This window comes from Gasterosteus aculeatus, chromosome 10, assembly GCF_964276395.1.
Source record: "Gasterosteus aculeatus chromosome 10, fGasAcu3.hap1.1, whole genome shotgun sequence".
NCBI lineage: Eukaryota > Metazoa > Chordata > Actinopteri > Perciformes > Gasterosteidae > Gasterosteus > Gasterosteus aculeatus.
Window position 1 is genome coordinate 9,829,057 of NC_135697.1, and position 15,938 is coordinate 9,844,994.

A 15,938-nucleotide genomic window follows, 5' to 3' on the forward strand; every position below is an offset into this window, starting at 1 on the left:
GGTTTAACAAGTTTCTGCTGGTAACAAGTGATACATTTTAAAAGAAAAAATTGTTGCAATATTTTTTTTCTTAAAAATATATTAATTTTAGCACCTAAAATGATCTCCAATACTTCCGAGATTATTTTGTGACTTATTTTTCTGAGCTGAGAAAAAGACCTAGACTTTGACTTGGAAACTATACTATAACTAAACTAAACTATTTCAATATTTACCACGTATTTACCTAATATTAATCACCCCTAGTGTTAAAAAATGTTCAAATGCTCACAATTTGCTTTGTTTTTGAAAGGACAGATGAATATAAATACCGACTTAATCCATTCCTCAATTATAGTACCCTCCCATTCTAGGTCTGCAGTAAATGAGTATTATGAATCATTTCGTAGTTTTACTAGTATGTGAACATTTGCCAATTCATCCCACGGGTTATTAAGACCCGACCTCGGTGAAAGCTTATATAAGCAGCGTTATGAAAGTATCAAGAGAAAAGCACACAATATACCAGAGCTTATCTCTTCACAGCAGCCACGGGGACCAAGTAAGGGAACTTGGATCAAGGGATCGGCCCAGTGACTGTTTACATTTCTCTCATTGTTTCTGCGTCACCGGGTAGCCAAAGCATTCATTATCCCGGCAGCTTCTGCTCCTCTCCTCCCAGCTGATGGTGCAGTGGAATAGAGGAGTACCAAGAAAATGGAGGAAGGGAAGTGAACAATAACTGGCTTGAGACACCGCCCTGGTCCCCCCCCCGGTCCAGGAACAGGATTTTTCTTCTCAGGTTGTGTTGTGTCCACCGTCGCCTGTTTTTCACACACTTGAGAGAAAAAAAAATCACTTTTCCATGCGGTGACTGTACTTGAGTACACTCAGGGGATGTCAACAAACATGTTGTGGAAGATCACGCTTAGCTGCCAGAATCAAAGCCTTTTTCCCATAAACAACAGACTGATGATGAATGTACATAGTTGAAGGGAATCTTTTCTCAGCAAAGTGCTGAAGTGGGAGCAGATCAAACAGCTTCGGGGGGAATCCTGAGACAAACCTGTGCACTGTGTTCCTTTGAGGTATCGTTCTATGCCGTGTAGACTAATATTACCACATTACACACCTTCCAGCAATATACAGTACACATACTACTTTCCTGAAAGTGCTTCTGCCCTCTGAGACTCTGAACTTGCTCTATCGACTGTAGATGATTGATGACTCAAAACAGTCTGATGTTTGATCCTGAATCAACTCCTTCGTCCACATCTAAGTGAAGTGGTTTAGTGCTGCCACCTTCCGGCGGCCAATCAGTAAAGTCGTAAAAAAAAAATCACATTTTGAGGATAAGCTTTATTTGTTACAATTTAGAAAAAAATCGCCAAAAAGTTACAATTAGAATGTTTTTAATAAGAAAGTAATTTCTTAACAATAGCCTATTACATTAATTATACTTATTTAGTTCCTATTTGCAAATCATCGTCAAGCTAGTTGTGACTATACCAAATGATAAATCCACATTATAACATAGAGAACATGTTTAGGAGACAGTCAAAGCCGGGATCAGCATGCGACGTCATCTCCTCCTCCTTGGATCAGTTGTTGCTGCCTTCTGTTTGATTCTGTTGTTTCTTTTGATTCTGTCTCGATCTACCGTGGACCATTTCCTCTCCTGCATTCACACATTCTGTAGGCACATATGTAGAAAATACCTGCAATGGACAGAGACAATGTCTTAGTGCTGATGTAGAGATAACACAGTTCCAGTCAACATTTCTACTAACAATGTTAAACAATCTGACTTTAATATATATATTACGATCTTATTTTTTTTTTAAAGTTTCTTGCTTCTCTGGTTATTGCTTCTTCTGAGCTCTTTGACAATAGCGTAAAGTTTACGATCTGGACAAAGATTGATTCCAAACATATATCTTCTCACCTGCAAAGAAGTTCATGAGCATGGCCACCCAGCCCAGAATGTAAGACCAGGAGAAGCGCCAGTCACCGAAGCGCTTTCCCAGGAAGTTGATTGTCACTCCAGTATAAATCGCCATTCCCAACAGAACAAAGAAAGCTATAAGTGGGAGAGGGAGGCACATGTCAGTTATGATTAAGTTAAAGTTAAATGTATGTGCGCCAATTCAGGAGAAAACAAGACTCACTTGAGACAAAAAACATGATTCCTGCAGCAAAGGAGCGGTTGAACCTTTCAAAGGAGGAGAAGTGGGAGAAGGACATGATGCCAGCGATGATGCCTGCGAAGCACGACATCCCTGAGAGGATCATGAAGGCCCTGGTGGCATTCCAGTAAGCTGGAAGCAAGCGGGTAGAAATCATCAGACATGCCATCATTATGAAGGTGTTTTCAAACATATAATACACCTAATGTGCGTTACCTATGCTGTCAGTCTGCATGTAGCACTTGTTGGACATGCAGTACCTCCACAGGCCCTGGTGGGCATAGTTTCCAGACATGCGGTACTGCATCCAGTAGTCAGTTGCAGTGGAGACCACCAACAGGATGTTACCAACAATGGCGCAGAACAAGCCCCCTCCCATGAAGCTGTACATCTTGAGCTGAGATAACGGGGCCGCTGCAGAGCAACTGCAATGTGAAAAGAGAAAATTATAGATGATAAGTAATCATATATTTTCTTTTTGTGTACTGCAAACAAACATGAAGTTCTTATTGTCAAATTGAAGAGATTTGGTAATGAAATACACACATCTCTATTTTAAGACTTGTAATCTAATCTAATTGCTGAGATAAAGACAGTGTACATTAAAAATATCCTGTGAAAATGTACAATAACGTCCCTTAAATGTGTCATTCAAATGTATTCACTGAAGTTCTGCCAACAGTGCAAAAAAACATTTTAAAAATGGTTGTGATAGTTACAATTTCTTTTAATGTTTTTGCACTGTTGGGGGAATTTCAGTGAGCTACCAGATTTAACTAAAACCACAAATGATTCCTGCTAATTATAAAGCCATCTACGGACAACCACAAACATATGACATGAACAGCTAGACAGAAAACATTACTTTAAATATGAGCATGTAAAAACAGCACGTTGCTTTAGGTTTAGGTTTTACACTCAACCACCGTTTCCTCAAACATACGTACCTCTTCTTCAGTGAAACCATGACTATATGTGGAACAAATGCAAAACAAAACCACGGCGAAAGCTATGATGTTGCAGTTTGTTGCTGTTGTCCTCCGTTCAACTCCTCATGTCACACCAGTGCTTGTTCGGCTGTAACGAGGTTTTATCTGACTCTGCCAGCCTCTGTCCAACCACAGTCATCATATGTAAAATGTGTTGCTGTAGGATACACACACAAAAAAAACCCTGAAATTTGATCCCTTACCTTGTTTCTGGAAATGCACCCTCTCTACTGTCCACCTTTCTGAGGCAGAGATAGAAAGGAGTGGAGGGGAGAAGAGAGCGACTGAGAGCCGTTGCTCACTTGGGTCCAAAGAGACAGAGAGTCACAGATAATACGACAACCAGAAAGTTGCCCCCCTCGTTTTTTTCTGTCGATGAAAGCAAAATGCTTTGCCGCAATAGTCTCCCTGTGTGAAATGCACTTGAATGAAACACCATAGGGGTCACAATGCACGTGACCCTGTACATTTGAGTGGGTGGGTGGTTTGTGAGGCCTTGGAAAAGGGATGGTGGTCCATGTTTCTTTTTTTTGTGTAAACGGTATGGTCTAGAATTGGGGATATGCATAGGTATGCAGGACTGTCTGTGTCAATGTAACATGCTGAAACACACACTTTTCTTTCTTTTGAAACACAGAGGCAGTGGGGAGGGACACATATGGAGGGAGCGCTGTATAGTGGGACAGTGTCTCTCTCTCTCTCTCTACCTCTACTTTAGTATTTTCTTAATTAAAAATAGATAAGTACAGTATATACACATATATATAATATCTGAGATGAACTTTCGGACTGTAGGGCTTAACAGTATCTAGCCCTTTTCTAACTCTTTCTTATTTCTCTATTTATCAAACACATTCAATCCCAATAAAGGTAATGAACAAGAGATTGAAGGCCCATCGACTCCAGTGGAGCTGCCAGAGGCCAACAGATTTTAGTTGTACTGGGTGGATTTTAGAGGCCCTGTTTCCAGTGGTCTCTCTGGATAAATATGGGTAAAAAAATGACGAAGCCAAAAATGGTAAGGGAAAATGTAAGAGAGCACAATGTTAGGCTAAGCATATGTAAATTAAACATGCACCTTTAGCTCCATCCCCACTGAAACAGAGCGGCTTCCACAGGATGACTCTCAGGTCGGCATCCATAAAATAGGCCGGATTTACATTATCATTTCTAAATTCACACCATTATGAACGTCTAATATAACATCAGTTGCAGGTTTGATTCCCTAAAAGGAGCTTGACCATTCGGGACCATATTGAGATGTATTCACGACTAAAGAAACACAATTTATTTAAGTGACAAAACAGCCTCGTCCACCTCTGATCTCTGTTGATCACACAGATGCTGACATAGAACAATGCGATGCTTGTCAAAAAGCAACTGATCATGACATCTTGTCGCTGTCAGCGGGGATCAACACCGAATATGAATCATATGCCCCACGTTTTTTTTAAATAATTGCTCATAAATAAATTGAATGTTCAAATTGTGACCCCAGCCCCATTAATAAAAATGTAAGGGTGTTTATTTTTTATCCCAATTGAAGTTGTGTGCTTTTGCTGAGGTAGCAAGTAATGATTCTTATCATTGATTAATCTGTCAATTTAAGTATTCATTGTGAAATTGTGAATTAAACGTCATTAAGTCAAGAAAATATTCATCACAATACGCAAGACCACTTGATCACGATCCATCTGATCCAAATCTTCACCAAACATCACACCAAATAAAAACACATTTTCATCTTTGTGCTCGAGGTGACCAGGCAGCGGACTCCTCACACGTTCTGGAAAGACGTTTGACCTTTTATGATCCGGAAGCTGACGCCAGACCCGAGCTGTTCCATCGGCGGAATAAAGATGGCTGACCAAGGCGCCGCAGATCCTGGGAATAACAACAATAATACACCTGAAGCATCGGAAGGAACTATTATTAAGGTCACAGTAAAAACCCCTAAAGACAAAGAGGAAATCGCCATCGCAGAAGATGCGTCTGTCACTCAGGTTTGTCCATTTTCGCCTGTGGGGAGCTGCTTTGCGGTTCAGCGCCTGCTCTAACGTCATGCCCCTGCCCACAACTTCAGCGAGGAAGCTAGTTAGCCATGTTAGCATTTGTCGCTACTCTTACCGGCTAACTGATAGTATGTGAAATCAAAGACGTCGTGTTGGGCGAGAGTATTGCTGCTTGGTTCAACAACTGCTTGGTGTTATTAAGGTTATAGACACCCAAAAGAGAGAGATGACCTCGTCAATATTTCGAAATGGCTAATCGGCTAGCCAGCTAACGGTAACACTTAGCTAGCTTAGTTAGCTAACTCTGCTTACAAGCTAAGCCAACGATAGCTTGGCTAAACTGTAGCCAAACAGTGACAGCTGACGGGTGGCGTTCTAGCAATATTGGCCTGGAACCATGGAAGTGGTTTTGGACAAGGGATATGTCGAATCTCTTCCATTTCTTATTTTAGCTCGAGAGAGCTTGAAAGATGCTAACGCTTGCTATCACTCTAGAACATTCTCAGTGCTGCCACTGAGTCATTCAGCTTTCTGGGGAATATTCCGAATTCCCCGAGCTGATGTTGGCTCGGCGACGGGTTGAAGTGAAACCACGCAATCCTGAATGTAGGTTCAATGTGAAGGAACATTTTTGTCTGGTTGTGTGCTTTTCACGGTTATATATTCATGTGTTTCACGTTGGACTTAGATCCCTTACACAAGTGTGTTGAAATCTTTATCTAACGGTAACGTTACATGAAGCTTTACTGTATGAAAACTATATTTTATTCTCTAAGATGCACATTTTGTTTATGGAGCTGTGACATTGTTCAATATGAGGACGTGCAATTAACAGATTTCCTTGTCTTTTCTTTACTTCGATCGTCATCAGCTGCCACAACGTAGGGTTTAAAATAACAGTAAACCTCTGTAAATAATTACATATCAATGGAGTAAGAGAGATAATAAGAAAGTCCTAAACCACAGATAACATTAACTTGACATTCATCCTCTTCTGATAATCTGACTTTTTGAAATAACTTATTTTTATTGTGTTGGTTAGTAGATCTATCCAATCTGTTTCATGTAGTGGAATTCATTTAAATGTTCAAATTAAATCATAACGTCGCTAAGCATAATTCTCAACATTATATATCCAGTTTTTAACTGTGACAATGAAATATGACATCAGCCTCCTTCAGGATTAAACTAACTTCTGTTCAAATTGTGCTTCACACAGTAGTGTGACTGGGGGGGAACTGACTTGTCAGATTTGGGCTTCAGAGGACTTTCTGGGAAATTTCGCAAGGTTGATGTGGAACATACAACAAATTTGAGCAGCTCAAATTACATCAATGTTACTTTTGATATTATCCTTTTAATTTCATTTTTCTGTCCCTCCTGTTCGTTTCTCGATCTCTCTCCGTTTCTTGCTGTCTTTTAGTTTAAAGAAGAGATCTCGAGGCGGTTCAAAGCCAAACAGGACCAGTTGGTTCTGATTTTTGCAGGGAAGATCTTGAAGGATGGCGACAGCCTTGGCCAACACGGCATCAAGGATGGTCTGACAGTTCACCTGGTCATAAAGACAGCACATAAGTACGGCTAAATTATTATACCAACAAATTTGTGTTTAACTGCATCAATAATATGTAAATACTACCAGCCTACACGAGTACTTGATTTCATATGTACCGTTACTCTGTAGGGCAGGAGATGGCGGTAGCACCTCAGCCTCAAGCTCAACCACCACTCAAGCAGGCAATACCTCCACCTCTAGTCCAGGTACAACCCCCTCCTCCACAGCAGGCTCCACTGGCAATGCTGTACCACCTACACAGACGCCCAACATACTGAGTGAGTCCACCTGTGTGTTACTATTTACACTCCAAACCCCCATTATTAGTTCAGCTCCTCATGGATGATGTTTAAAACCATCGCTTGCCCATCTGCTGTCACTCAGCTGGCTTTGGTGACTTGGCCGGCCTGTCCGGACTGGGCATGGGCTCATCTAACTTCATGGAGCTCCAGCAGCAGATGCAGAGGCAGCTCATGTCCAACCCAGAGATGCTGTCTCAGATCATGGAGAACCCGTTGGTGCAGAACATGATGTCCAACCCAGACCTAATGAGGCAGATGATCATGGCGAACCCCCAGATGCAGCAGCTAATGGAACGCAACCCTGAGATCTCCCACATGCTCAACAACCCTGAGCTTATGAGACAGGTAAACGAAATGGAGCGGGGCTGAAAGGCAGAGAGAATGGACTCTTGCATGAATACACGTTTTGCACTGTTTATTTAGGATTTTACTTCCTGTGTTTAGAATGAACTACAACTGACTTGCATCCCTGCTGCTTTTATCTCAACTCCCAGACCATGGAGCTAGCGAGGAACCCAGCCATGATGCAGGAAATGATGCGAAACCAGGACCGGGCCCTGAGCAACTTGGAAAGCATACCAGGAGGTTACAATGCTTTGCGGAGGATGTACACAGACATCCAGGAACCCATGTTCAGCGCTGCCAGGGAACAGGTACCTTGTAGGGATTTTTAATGATACAATCCATGTCTGGCCTTAGTTGCCAGCGTTAAAGGGTTAACTATCTCTTTCTCTGTAGTTTGGAAACAACCCATTCTCGGCTTTAGGTGGGAACTCTGAGTCAGGCGCCCAGCCATCACGGACAGAGAACCGGGAGCCTCTGCCCAATCCATGGGGGCAACCAAATTCTTCTAACCCCTCTGAGAGTGGCGGGGCCTCCACAGGAAGCACGAGCACCACTGGAGGAACCAACCCCAGTGTGTCCAATCCTCTGGGAATCAATGCTGGCAGTCTGGGCAATGGTACGTATGATGGATGAGTTTGTGGTTCTCAATACACCTGCTTGCTAAGTAATCAATTTAATCCTTTGTTTACGTGTTTAGGTGCATGTAAACTCCTTTTTGTTTTCTGTGTGTTGCAGGGATGTTTAACAGCCCGGGCATGCAGAGTCTACTGCAGCAGATCTCGGAAAACCCTCAGCTGATGCAAAACATGATCTCTGCTCCATACATGCGCAGTATGATGCAGTCACTGTCTCAAAACCCAGAGTTGGCCTCCCAGGTATGAAACGGAAAGATGTGGGCAGGGCTACGGGCCACTGTACTGCATGAACCAACAGGGCCTTTTTATATTAGAACCCAAAGCTTGCCTTAGAACGCATTGTTATTCACATTGTGTACCACATGTTAAATCATAATAAAATGTAAATAGGTTCTAGCCTGTTGTGCATTAGGCAAATAATCCCCGCCATTTATTGCATACTCAATAGAGTGGATTGTCTGTTAAGCTCCAACCAACGTACAGCTCCGACTTACTGGGTTCTCACGAGCAATGCTGATTACACCAAACCAGAAAATCCTTAGTGAAGTGCTTTTATTTTTGTCATTCAACATTTTGGTGTTGATCCATGCCTAATGTAATTATCAACTGTCCTTTTTTCTGTCTGTCTCCAACAGGTTTTGATGAATAACCCCTTGTTTGCTGGAAACCCACAGCTGCAGGACCAGTTCAGATCTCAGTTGCCCATTTTTCTGCAACAGGTATCACGCACATTTTAGCCCAGACATGGGCAAAATACGGCCCGATGGGCTGCAAACTTCCCCCCCGAACTTTCAGTCGCACTTAAATGGAAACATGCCTAATACCAGGGCTTGACATTAGCACCTGCCAAATGCGGGTGGAATTCGGCTGTGGCGAGTAAAGCAGTCTCTCTCACTTACTACTTTGGCGGGTGTAATTCTATATACATCTCTATTTTTTATTGTAGTGTAACAGCTATTATTAAAGGGTCATAAGTGCATCATGCACGGACCCAGAACGCTCGGTTACATTGGTGCAGCGGTGGTTCATGTAAACAGACTACGGACCGCGACGACCATTTTCACTTCGGTGACTTTGAGTGTGCACTTCCTTAGCTAATCGTAGACAGCTGAGCTAAACTAACCATTAGCAGGCTAAAGCTGCGGCACTACAGAGACAGCAGTGCGTGGAGATGAAGACCCGTTTAACAGTTCCGGGCTGTTGACCAGACGTCGGCCAGCTGAGATCCATGCGGTCCTGGCTGCTCCGTGTACTGGTGACAGTAGCCAGTTTTTAGCCAGACGGTCCATTACAGTAGTCTTCTCAAGACACGTCTAAAGTAATAAACTCATTGCAGGGTTCTGAAGCCTCACGCATTGACAGTGAGAGACGCTCATTTAAAACAGTTCACACGCCACGTCTTGAGAAGACGCCTCGTCCACCGTACGTTCGTTGCTAAGCAACATAGACGCACAAACACACGTGACCGGTGGAGGCTTTTGATACAGTGAAGGTTGTAGCAGCACATAGCAGGTGTAGGAAAACCCGGAGGACAGACACACGAAAGATCCATCCCCAAAAATAATGTATTGCACCGATTGTAGAACGATTAAGGGTCTTTTGTAGTTGGGACAAGCAATTTCCCAGTGGAAACAATAAAGGACCATGAAGTTTCTGTTGGCCATGTCAAAGGCATTACGACTAAACAGACAAAGACAACAAAGTGTTGCATTTAGGTCCCTGGTCCTCATGAAGTCAGGGGAACTACACCCTTGCAAATTTGTTAAATTGCCTTGCAAATAAATGCTTTGCTACTTGTGGCCCGCAGGCCCAAAAAGTTTGCTCACCCCTATTTTAGTCCGATAACTCACCCGGGAATTATTTACCGCCGTAAGGCACAAGCACAGTCCTCATAAAATGCAATAAGGAATGGCTCCAATATTTATTTTCTTCTAATTATGAATATTGGCATATTATAATATTTGGCTTCAGTGTTGGCATTTTTTTTCTTTATCTGCATTTAATTGACTGGCTGCTTGAAAGTTTGGTCAATTCTTTGCTTGGTTACAGATGCAGAACCCAGAGGCCCTGTCAGTGATGACCAACCCCCGCGCCATGCAAGCTCTGATGCAGATCCAACAGGGTTTGCAGACACTGCAGACAGAAGCACCAGGCCTCATGCCCAGGTTTGCTCCAACAGATACCTACACAGATATTGCGCTATCTGTTCAATTTTTTTCCAACTCCTCCTTTTTCTTTTTTTTTTTTGGTGTAGTTTGATGACAGGCGGAGTTCCCGGCGGTGTTCCTGGTGTAATTCCTGGTGGAGTTCCCGGTGTAATCCCTGGTTTAATTCCTGGCATAGTACCCGGTGGATCTCCTGGAGGAGCTCCAAGTGGAGTTCCTGGTGGAATTCCAGGCATGCCCACAGGTGGGGGGTTGCCAGCAGAGAACCCGGCTTCCTCACCAAGCAACGCGGGAACAAACGCCGCCCAGCAGCAGCTAATGCAACAGATGCTCCAGATGTTTGCTGGTGGAGTTGGCGGAGGAGGAAGCGCAACGGTACACAGATGCACGCGTGCAAGGATATTGCTTCTTCCGCGCCTGTATGATTGTGTTTTTGAAATGGGATTTATTTTTTGCCTCCCGTAGACCCAGACCCCAGAAGTGCGGTTCCAGTCCCAGTTGGATCAGCTGAGCGCCATGGGCTTCATCAACCGCGAGGCCAACCTTCAGGCCCTTATTGCTACTGGAGGAGACATCAACGCCGCTATCGAGAGACTGCTGGGCTCACAGCCCTCGTAAAGACATACAGTACATACTGACTCACAGACACGTGCATACATACATACATACATACCTAACTCATAAACACACCCAGCATCAACAGAGAACCAAGAGAAATTTAGGTGTATTGTCCCAAACTTTACAGAAGACACTTGGCAGCATCTGTTAGACCCTCATTCTACATCTGTTTTCCGATCATTCCCTAGTATCCACACTTTTTTGCGTCATTCAACCTGATCTCTGTCCCAGAATGCTGCTGTAGAGCCGGACTGAACATCTCTCATCCTGAGGGGGTGTTCTGGTGCAGAGAAAGGAGAGAAAACCTCTCCTGAAAAGGGACTCCCAACCATTTCTTTATTCCTTGTTTTCTTTGCATAAACTGGAGTAGAGTGTCGCAGGGATTTGCATTATACAGATGAAACCCATGTGATGTGATTGGCTGTGGCTCTGATTTACACATGGCCGTTGTTAGGCAGATTGTTAGCGTTTATCTAGCAATTCAATACATGAAGAGTTTCTGGCATACTGACCGTAAACTTGAACGGCAACAGGAAAACGACTTGTCCATACAGACGTTCAACCCCAGTCTGCTCTGAAACCCCATTCTCAAGATTCTACATAAATAGCCGTTTATTTGCCCAACAACTCCCACTATTTATTGCAAGCGCTTGACAAAATGACGCCCTCCAAACTTACCTTAACTTGTAATTTGTCATTCCAGATAAAAGTGCCCACTCACAGGTGCACAGTGTCTTTTCCTGCTGAGGCACCACTGCTGTGCCTTCTGTCCTTCCCTTCCCTGTCCTGTAAGAGCATTGTCGCCAACGACACCCTACATACAGCGGTTGATTAGAAACCCCCTCTAAATTCCACACGGCGTGATGCAGGACGGCAACCCTAATCAAATATCACAGCCGCTCCGTAGCAGAGGACGCTGTGAGAATGAATACGAATGAAACAAACAAGCTTTCCTTACATTTTAATCTGATTCTTCTTTGTTCATTATATTTTTCTTCTTTTGAGGTGCAGTTAGTACCTAGAGATGATTAGGATTTGTCTCGCGTAAAATAAACATTGAAATTAAGTGAGTGAAATAATAAATGAATAAATAATGGAAAGGCTGTACAAACAATTATGGTATGGTGGCACTATACAATTTCTAAAATTCAAGTTGTAGGTTGTCTTTTTCTGTTTTTCTGGAAAATCTCAGCATTGTAGTTGTGGTTACCTTGACAACTGCTGCTATAGCTTTGCTTTGTCTGTTGACCTCAGCTGGAAGGAAAATCCATCTCACAATTGAACATGTTGAAACTAACTTTTAACAGTACTGTACTAAAGAAGAATAAAACATGGTCAAAAACAGTCCACGCCCTGTGTCAGGTGATTATAGCCTTGTGACGGTGCAACATCTGTAGCTTTCTATTCATTGTTTTCTTGTCTGGAAGTTAATATGAAGTAATTAACATAACAATACTTTTAACATGCAGATAAGCTGTGTTTGGGTAACAAATGGTCATGTTAAGAGGTAAGTTGGCCGTTTATTTGGTATGCTTTTGTTTTATACATAATCACTATCCCCAATTTTTTCATATAAAATCTAAATCGGCTTTCCGGAAACCATCTCAATTAGATCTACATAGCCCAATATTACAAATTTGCCTTAAATAGTTTTACAGTCCATGGAGCATACCACGCCATCTATGCTTAGAACCTGTAGTTAATATTTATAAACTTGTATCATAAATTTATGAAACAAAAATATAATAATATTATTCTGATCAATATTTACTTGGGTTTAAATAGACTTTTAAGGGATTTTTTCCTGGCTTTGGAAAAAGCCTTGGGCATACTTCCAGAAAAGAAAGGTTAGCCAATTAGTCAAAATTGACTCTCAGATCAAATCTTCACACATTCCTGTGGCCAAACCGTCGTGTAGTAGTAAACCGACCCACCTGTTGGGTGAGGTTCATTGTCATAAAAAGGAAAGAATGGGTGGAGTCTCTTTCTGATCATTAACTGCCAGTGGTTCCACCTGTTCAACCGGCTCTCCACCCCCCCCAAAGCTCCCTTGGGTGTCAGCTGACGAGGGATCGGCAGGCTGCCGGTCCGTCTGTCCTCAGGCACGAGCTCCCTTTATCCAGATAGATAGAGAAGGAGACGCTGAGCCGGCTCTCCTTTCTGTCCTCGGTTTTCACCGTTTGCACATCAGAGAGGAAGCTACAGAGAGTCTCATCTTTGGCTTCTCCACTTTGTCAACTAATATTGACAGTGACTCCAGGATATTTAACAAGTGAAACAGAAATCCACTGTCACTAAATGCAGCATGGGGTCCGATGAGTCGTACAATTTTGTCTTCAAAGGTGAGTATTGTTTGCTTTAGCTGTGAATGTGTCGGAAGAGATCAATCGTATGTGGTGTCTGTTCTGTAGAAGTTGTAAAGTAAAAGCTTACTGTTCATTTAGCTCTGACATCTTAAAGAAACTAATGATCATTTCCTGCTCAACTGAGACTGTTGCGTGTTTGAAGCCGCAATTTTCATTCCAAAGTAGCCTCGGCCCCAGCGGGGCCACGTCGCTGTGACGTAGCAGTGTTCTATGTGTGAAGAATCAGACATTCTATGTCTGATCCCTCACACATGAGTAGTTCTCACCATTCACGGTTGGATTTTGGACCTAATGTGTAAACAAAACCAAGAAAAAAAGCGCAAATAGTTAACCAGACGCATTCTTCATAATTAATTAATTCCACATTCTCTTGCTTGTTCTTGTCCAAGTGGTTTTGATAGGGGAGTCCGGTGTAGGAAAGAGCAACCTTCTCTCTCGCTTCACCAAGAACGAGTTCAGCCACGACAGTCGAACAACCATCGGCGTGGAGTTCAGCACGCGGACGGTTATGCTGGACAACTACACCATCAAGGCCCAAATCTGGGACACAGCTGGGCTGGAGCGCTACAGAGCCATCACCTCAGCGTGGGCACACACACACACACACACACACACACACTCAGTGTTTGCTCACACGTGTGGCAGTTAATGGTCTCCCGTCGTCCGCAGTTTGAATAAGAAGATGAAACTCACAGCCGTTGGTGTCCCCCTCTCAGGTATTACAGGGGGGCGGTCGGAGCACTGTTGGTTTATGACATCAGCAAGCACCTGACTTACGAGAGCGCCGATCGGTGGCTGAAAGAGCTGTTCGACCACGCAGACCCTCACATCGTGGTGATGCTGGTGGGAAACAAGAGGGACATGGAGTCCGTCCGGACCGTGCCGACGGAGGAGGGCAAAGACTTTGCAGGTCAGCTGGGACCCGGTTTAATCACTGGGCTCAGTATTTCCCCTTGATTATGTCTGTTTTTTGATAGTGCTTTTTGCCCCCCCCCCCCCCCCCCCCCTCCTCCCTTGGACTATTCCAGAGAAGAGAGGCCTCCTGTTCATGGAGACGTCGGCGTTGGACTCCACCAACGTGGAGGATGCTTTCACCGACGTCCTCTTGGGTGCGTTCAGTCAGCGCGCGGAACAGTACGTCCTCTCCCAGTGACTCCCTGACGCAAACCTGCCATCTTTTTTTTTTTTGTTTCACCGTTTTCCAGCGATTCACAGGAAGGTGGCCAGCAGGGAGGTGACCCGCGGCTCCATTTGCGCCGTGACCCTCTCCAACCCCGTCGGACCCAAAAGCGAGGCCCACGGGGAGCGCAGGAACTGCTGCGGTGGCTCCTAGCCGACCTGTGAGGACCCCGCTCCGTCATGGCTGACAGCCGCCGAGGCTCCTGCATGATTGAGAGAGCGAGGAAGCTGCTCGACACTCAATATACAGAGAACAAAACCATAGATCAAGATTTGGATATTGGGAAAATCTGTATTTTATATGCTGTATTTCTTGTGCCGGCTCAGGGGCGTATTTTATTTGAAATAGTTATTTGAAATAAGAAATTTCTTATGTTTTAAAAATAGGTTGTAAAGTTCTATTTCTTTTATGGGACGAAGTCATGACTTTATTATGTGATGAGGGAATAGGAGACATGGCGGATCTCAGAGAAAGGTCGTTGGAAGAAAAACTCCACACCGTTTATAAATGCTAATAAAATTAGTCATAAAAATATTATCCGTAAAAGTGCAGAGGTTTTATCAAAGAAAATTGCCTAAATAAAACATTTAAACCATTGACTATATTAAAGGAATATTATTAATGCATTTACACATAAGCATGTTTCGTGTTTGGGTGTACTCATTTATATGCCTTGGCTAAATGCAAAACAAATCAGTGTGTTTAAAATCTGATGCAGGCACTAGAGATGCCGAATGAATGCAGATAACTGAATTAATCTTCCAGCACTGGACTAAATGTAATGTCAGTTGTAGTTGTAGACATGGACCCGCTGAGGAGCTGCTAATACACGTTGCTTCATGATAAAGGCTCACATCGAAGAACAAGTGGGACGCGGTGGTCTCTCCTCCGCCTCTAGATGTCAGTGCTGCTATGACATGTAAAGCCCGTTCCTCATTAACTCCATCACGACTCTCACCGCCATCTAATCCCACTATTCGTTTCATTAATGATTACAGTATTAAGCTCATGTGGCGCTGCAGTTTTGTCACCATGGTAGCGACCTCTGATGCCCTTTGGACGAGCTAATCAGCGAGCCCATGGAGGAGGGAATTAATTGCGACTTTCCCCACAAATAATGCATTTATTCACGGATCGTATGGTTTTTTGTAATTGAACAGGCTCATACTGCACAACTGTGAGAATATAAATCTACTGCAGTGATAGAAGACTATCTGTCCAAAATGTCATTAACTATCTCTGGCTCACAGATGTGCATCCAATGGGGCGTGTTTGTCCATAGATCCTTTATTAAATTTCTCCTCTGTTACCATGATAGGGACGGCTCTGCAAAATGTTTAATTATTTTCTTTGAATAAGGGTATTTTTATTGGCTGAGTTAAAGCATCTGCTGTAATAATCCACGCTGGCTGAACAGGCTTCACAGGTGAAAAGGTAATGACATCAGTAGATCTCCCTCCGTGCTCGGCATGAAGATAGCGCTTATCTTTGCACAAGTGATGAAATACAAATTAAAAAGAAAAGTCTTCTTTGTTCATTGTCAGCTACCACATTACAGATTCTAGCAAAGTCCTCCAGGATCTGTGTGCAGACCCTTTTCTGACCT

At 43.3% G+C, this 15,938-nt stretch overlaps 3 protein-coding genes across 4 annotated transcripts; 2 read left to right on the top strand and 1 right to left on the bottom strand.

The window, feature by feature from the left end:
• Positions 1-1,323: 1,323 nt before the first annotated feature.
• Positions 1,324-4,980, bottom strand: LOC120826345 (lens fiber membrane intrinsic protein). 2 transcript variants are annotated; one of them, XM_078081617.1, is made up of 5 exons: positions 3,358-4,980; positions 2,382-2,590; positions 2,148-2,297; positions 1,925-2,059; positions 1,324-1,697 (listed from the first exon to the last, which is right to left on the bottom strand). In XM_078081617.1, exons 2-5 carry the CDS (start codon positions 2,554-2,556, stop codon positions 1,636-1,638), a joined length of 522 nt encoding a protein of 173 aa, XP_077937743.1. In that variant the 5' UTR covers positions 2,557-2,590; positions 3,358-4,980; the 3' UTR covers positions 1,324-1,635. The 2 variants fall into 2 exon arrangements, with proteins under 2 accessions (XP_077937743.1, XP_040044461.1); XM_040188527.2 differs by having other exon boundaries at positions 3,113-3,462.
• Positions 4,936-12,130, top strand: LOC120826346 (ubiquilin-4). The gene is made up of 11 exons (XM_040188528.2): positions 4,936-5,157; positions 6,590-6,741; positions 6,851-6,999; positions 7,106-7,368; positions 7,518-7,676; positions 7,762-7,984; positions 8,104-8,243; positions 8,639-8,722; positions 10,053-10,168; positions 10,258-10,543; positions 10,634-12,130. Exons 1-11 carry the CDS (start codon positions 4,963-4,965, stop codon positions 10,784-10,786), a joined length of 1,920 nt encoding a protein of 639 aa, XP_040044462.2. The 5' UTR covers positions 4,936-4,962; the 3' UTR covers positions 10,787-12,130.
• Positions 12,131-12,806: 676 nt separating this feature from the next.
• Positions 12,807-14,934, top strand: LOC120826347 (ras-related protein Rab-25). The gene is made up of 5 exons (XM_040188529.2): positions 12,807-13,128; positions 13,542-13,737; positions 13,869-14,062; positions 14,181-14,261; positions 14,358-14,934. Exons 1-5 carry the CDS (start codon positions 13,092-13,094, stop codon positions 14,483-14,485), a joined length of 636 nt encoding a protein of 211 aa, XP_040044463.1. The 5' UTR covers positions 12,807-13,091; the 3' UTR covers positions 14,486-14,934.
• Positions 14,935-15,938: the final 1,004 nt, after the last annotated feature.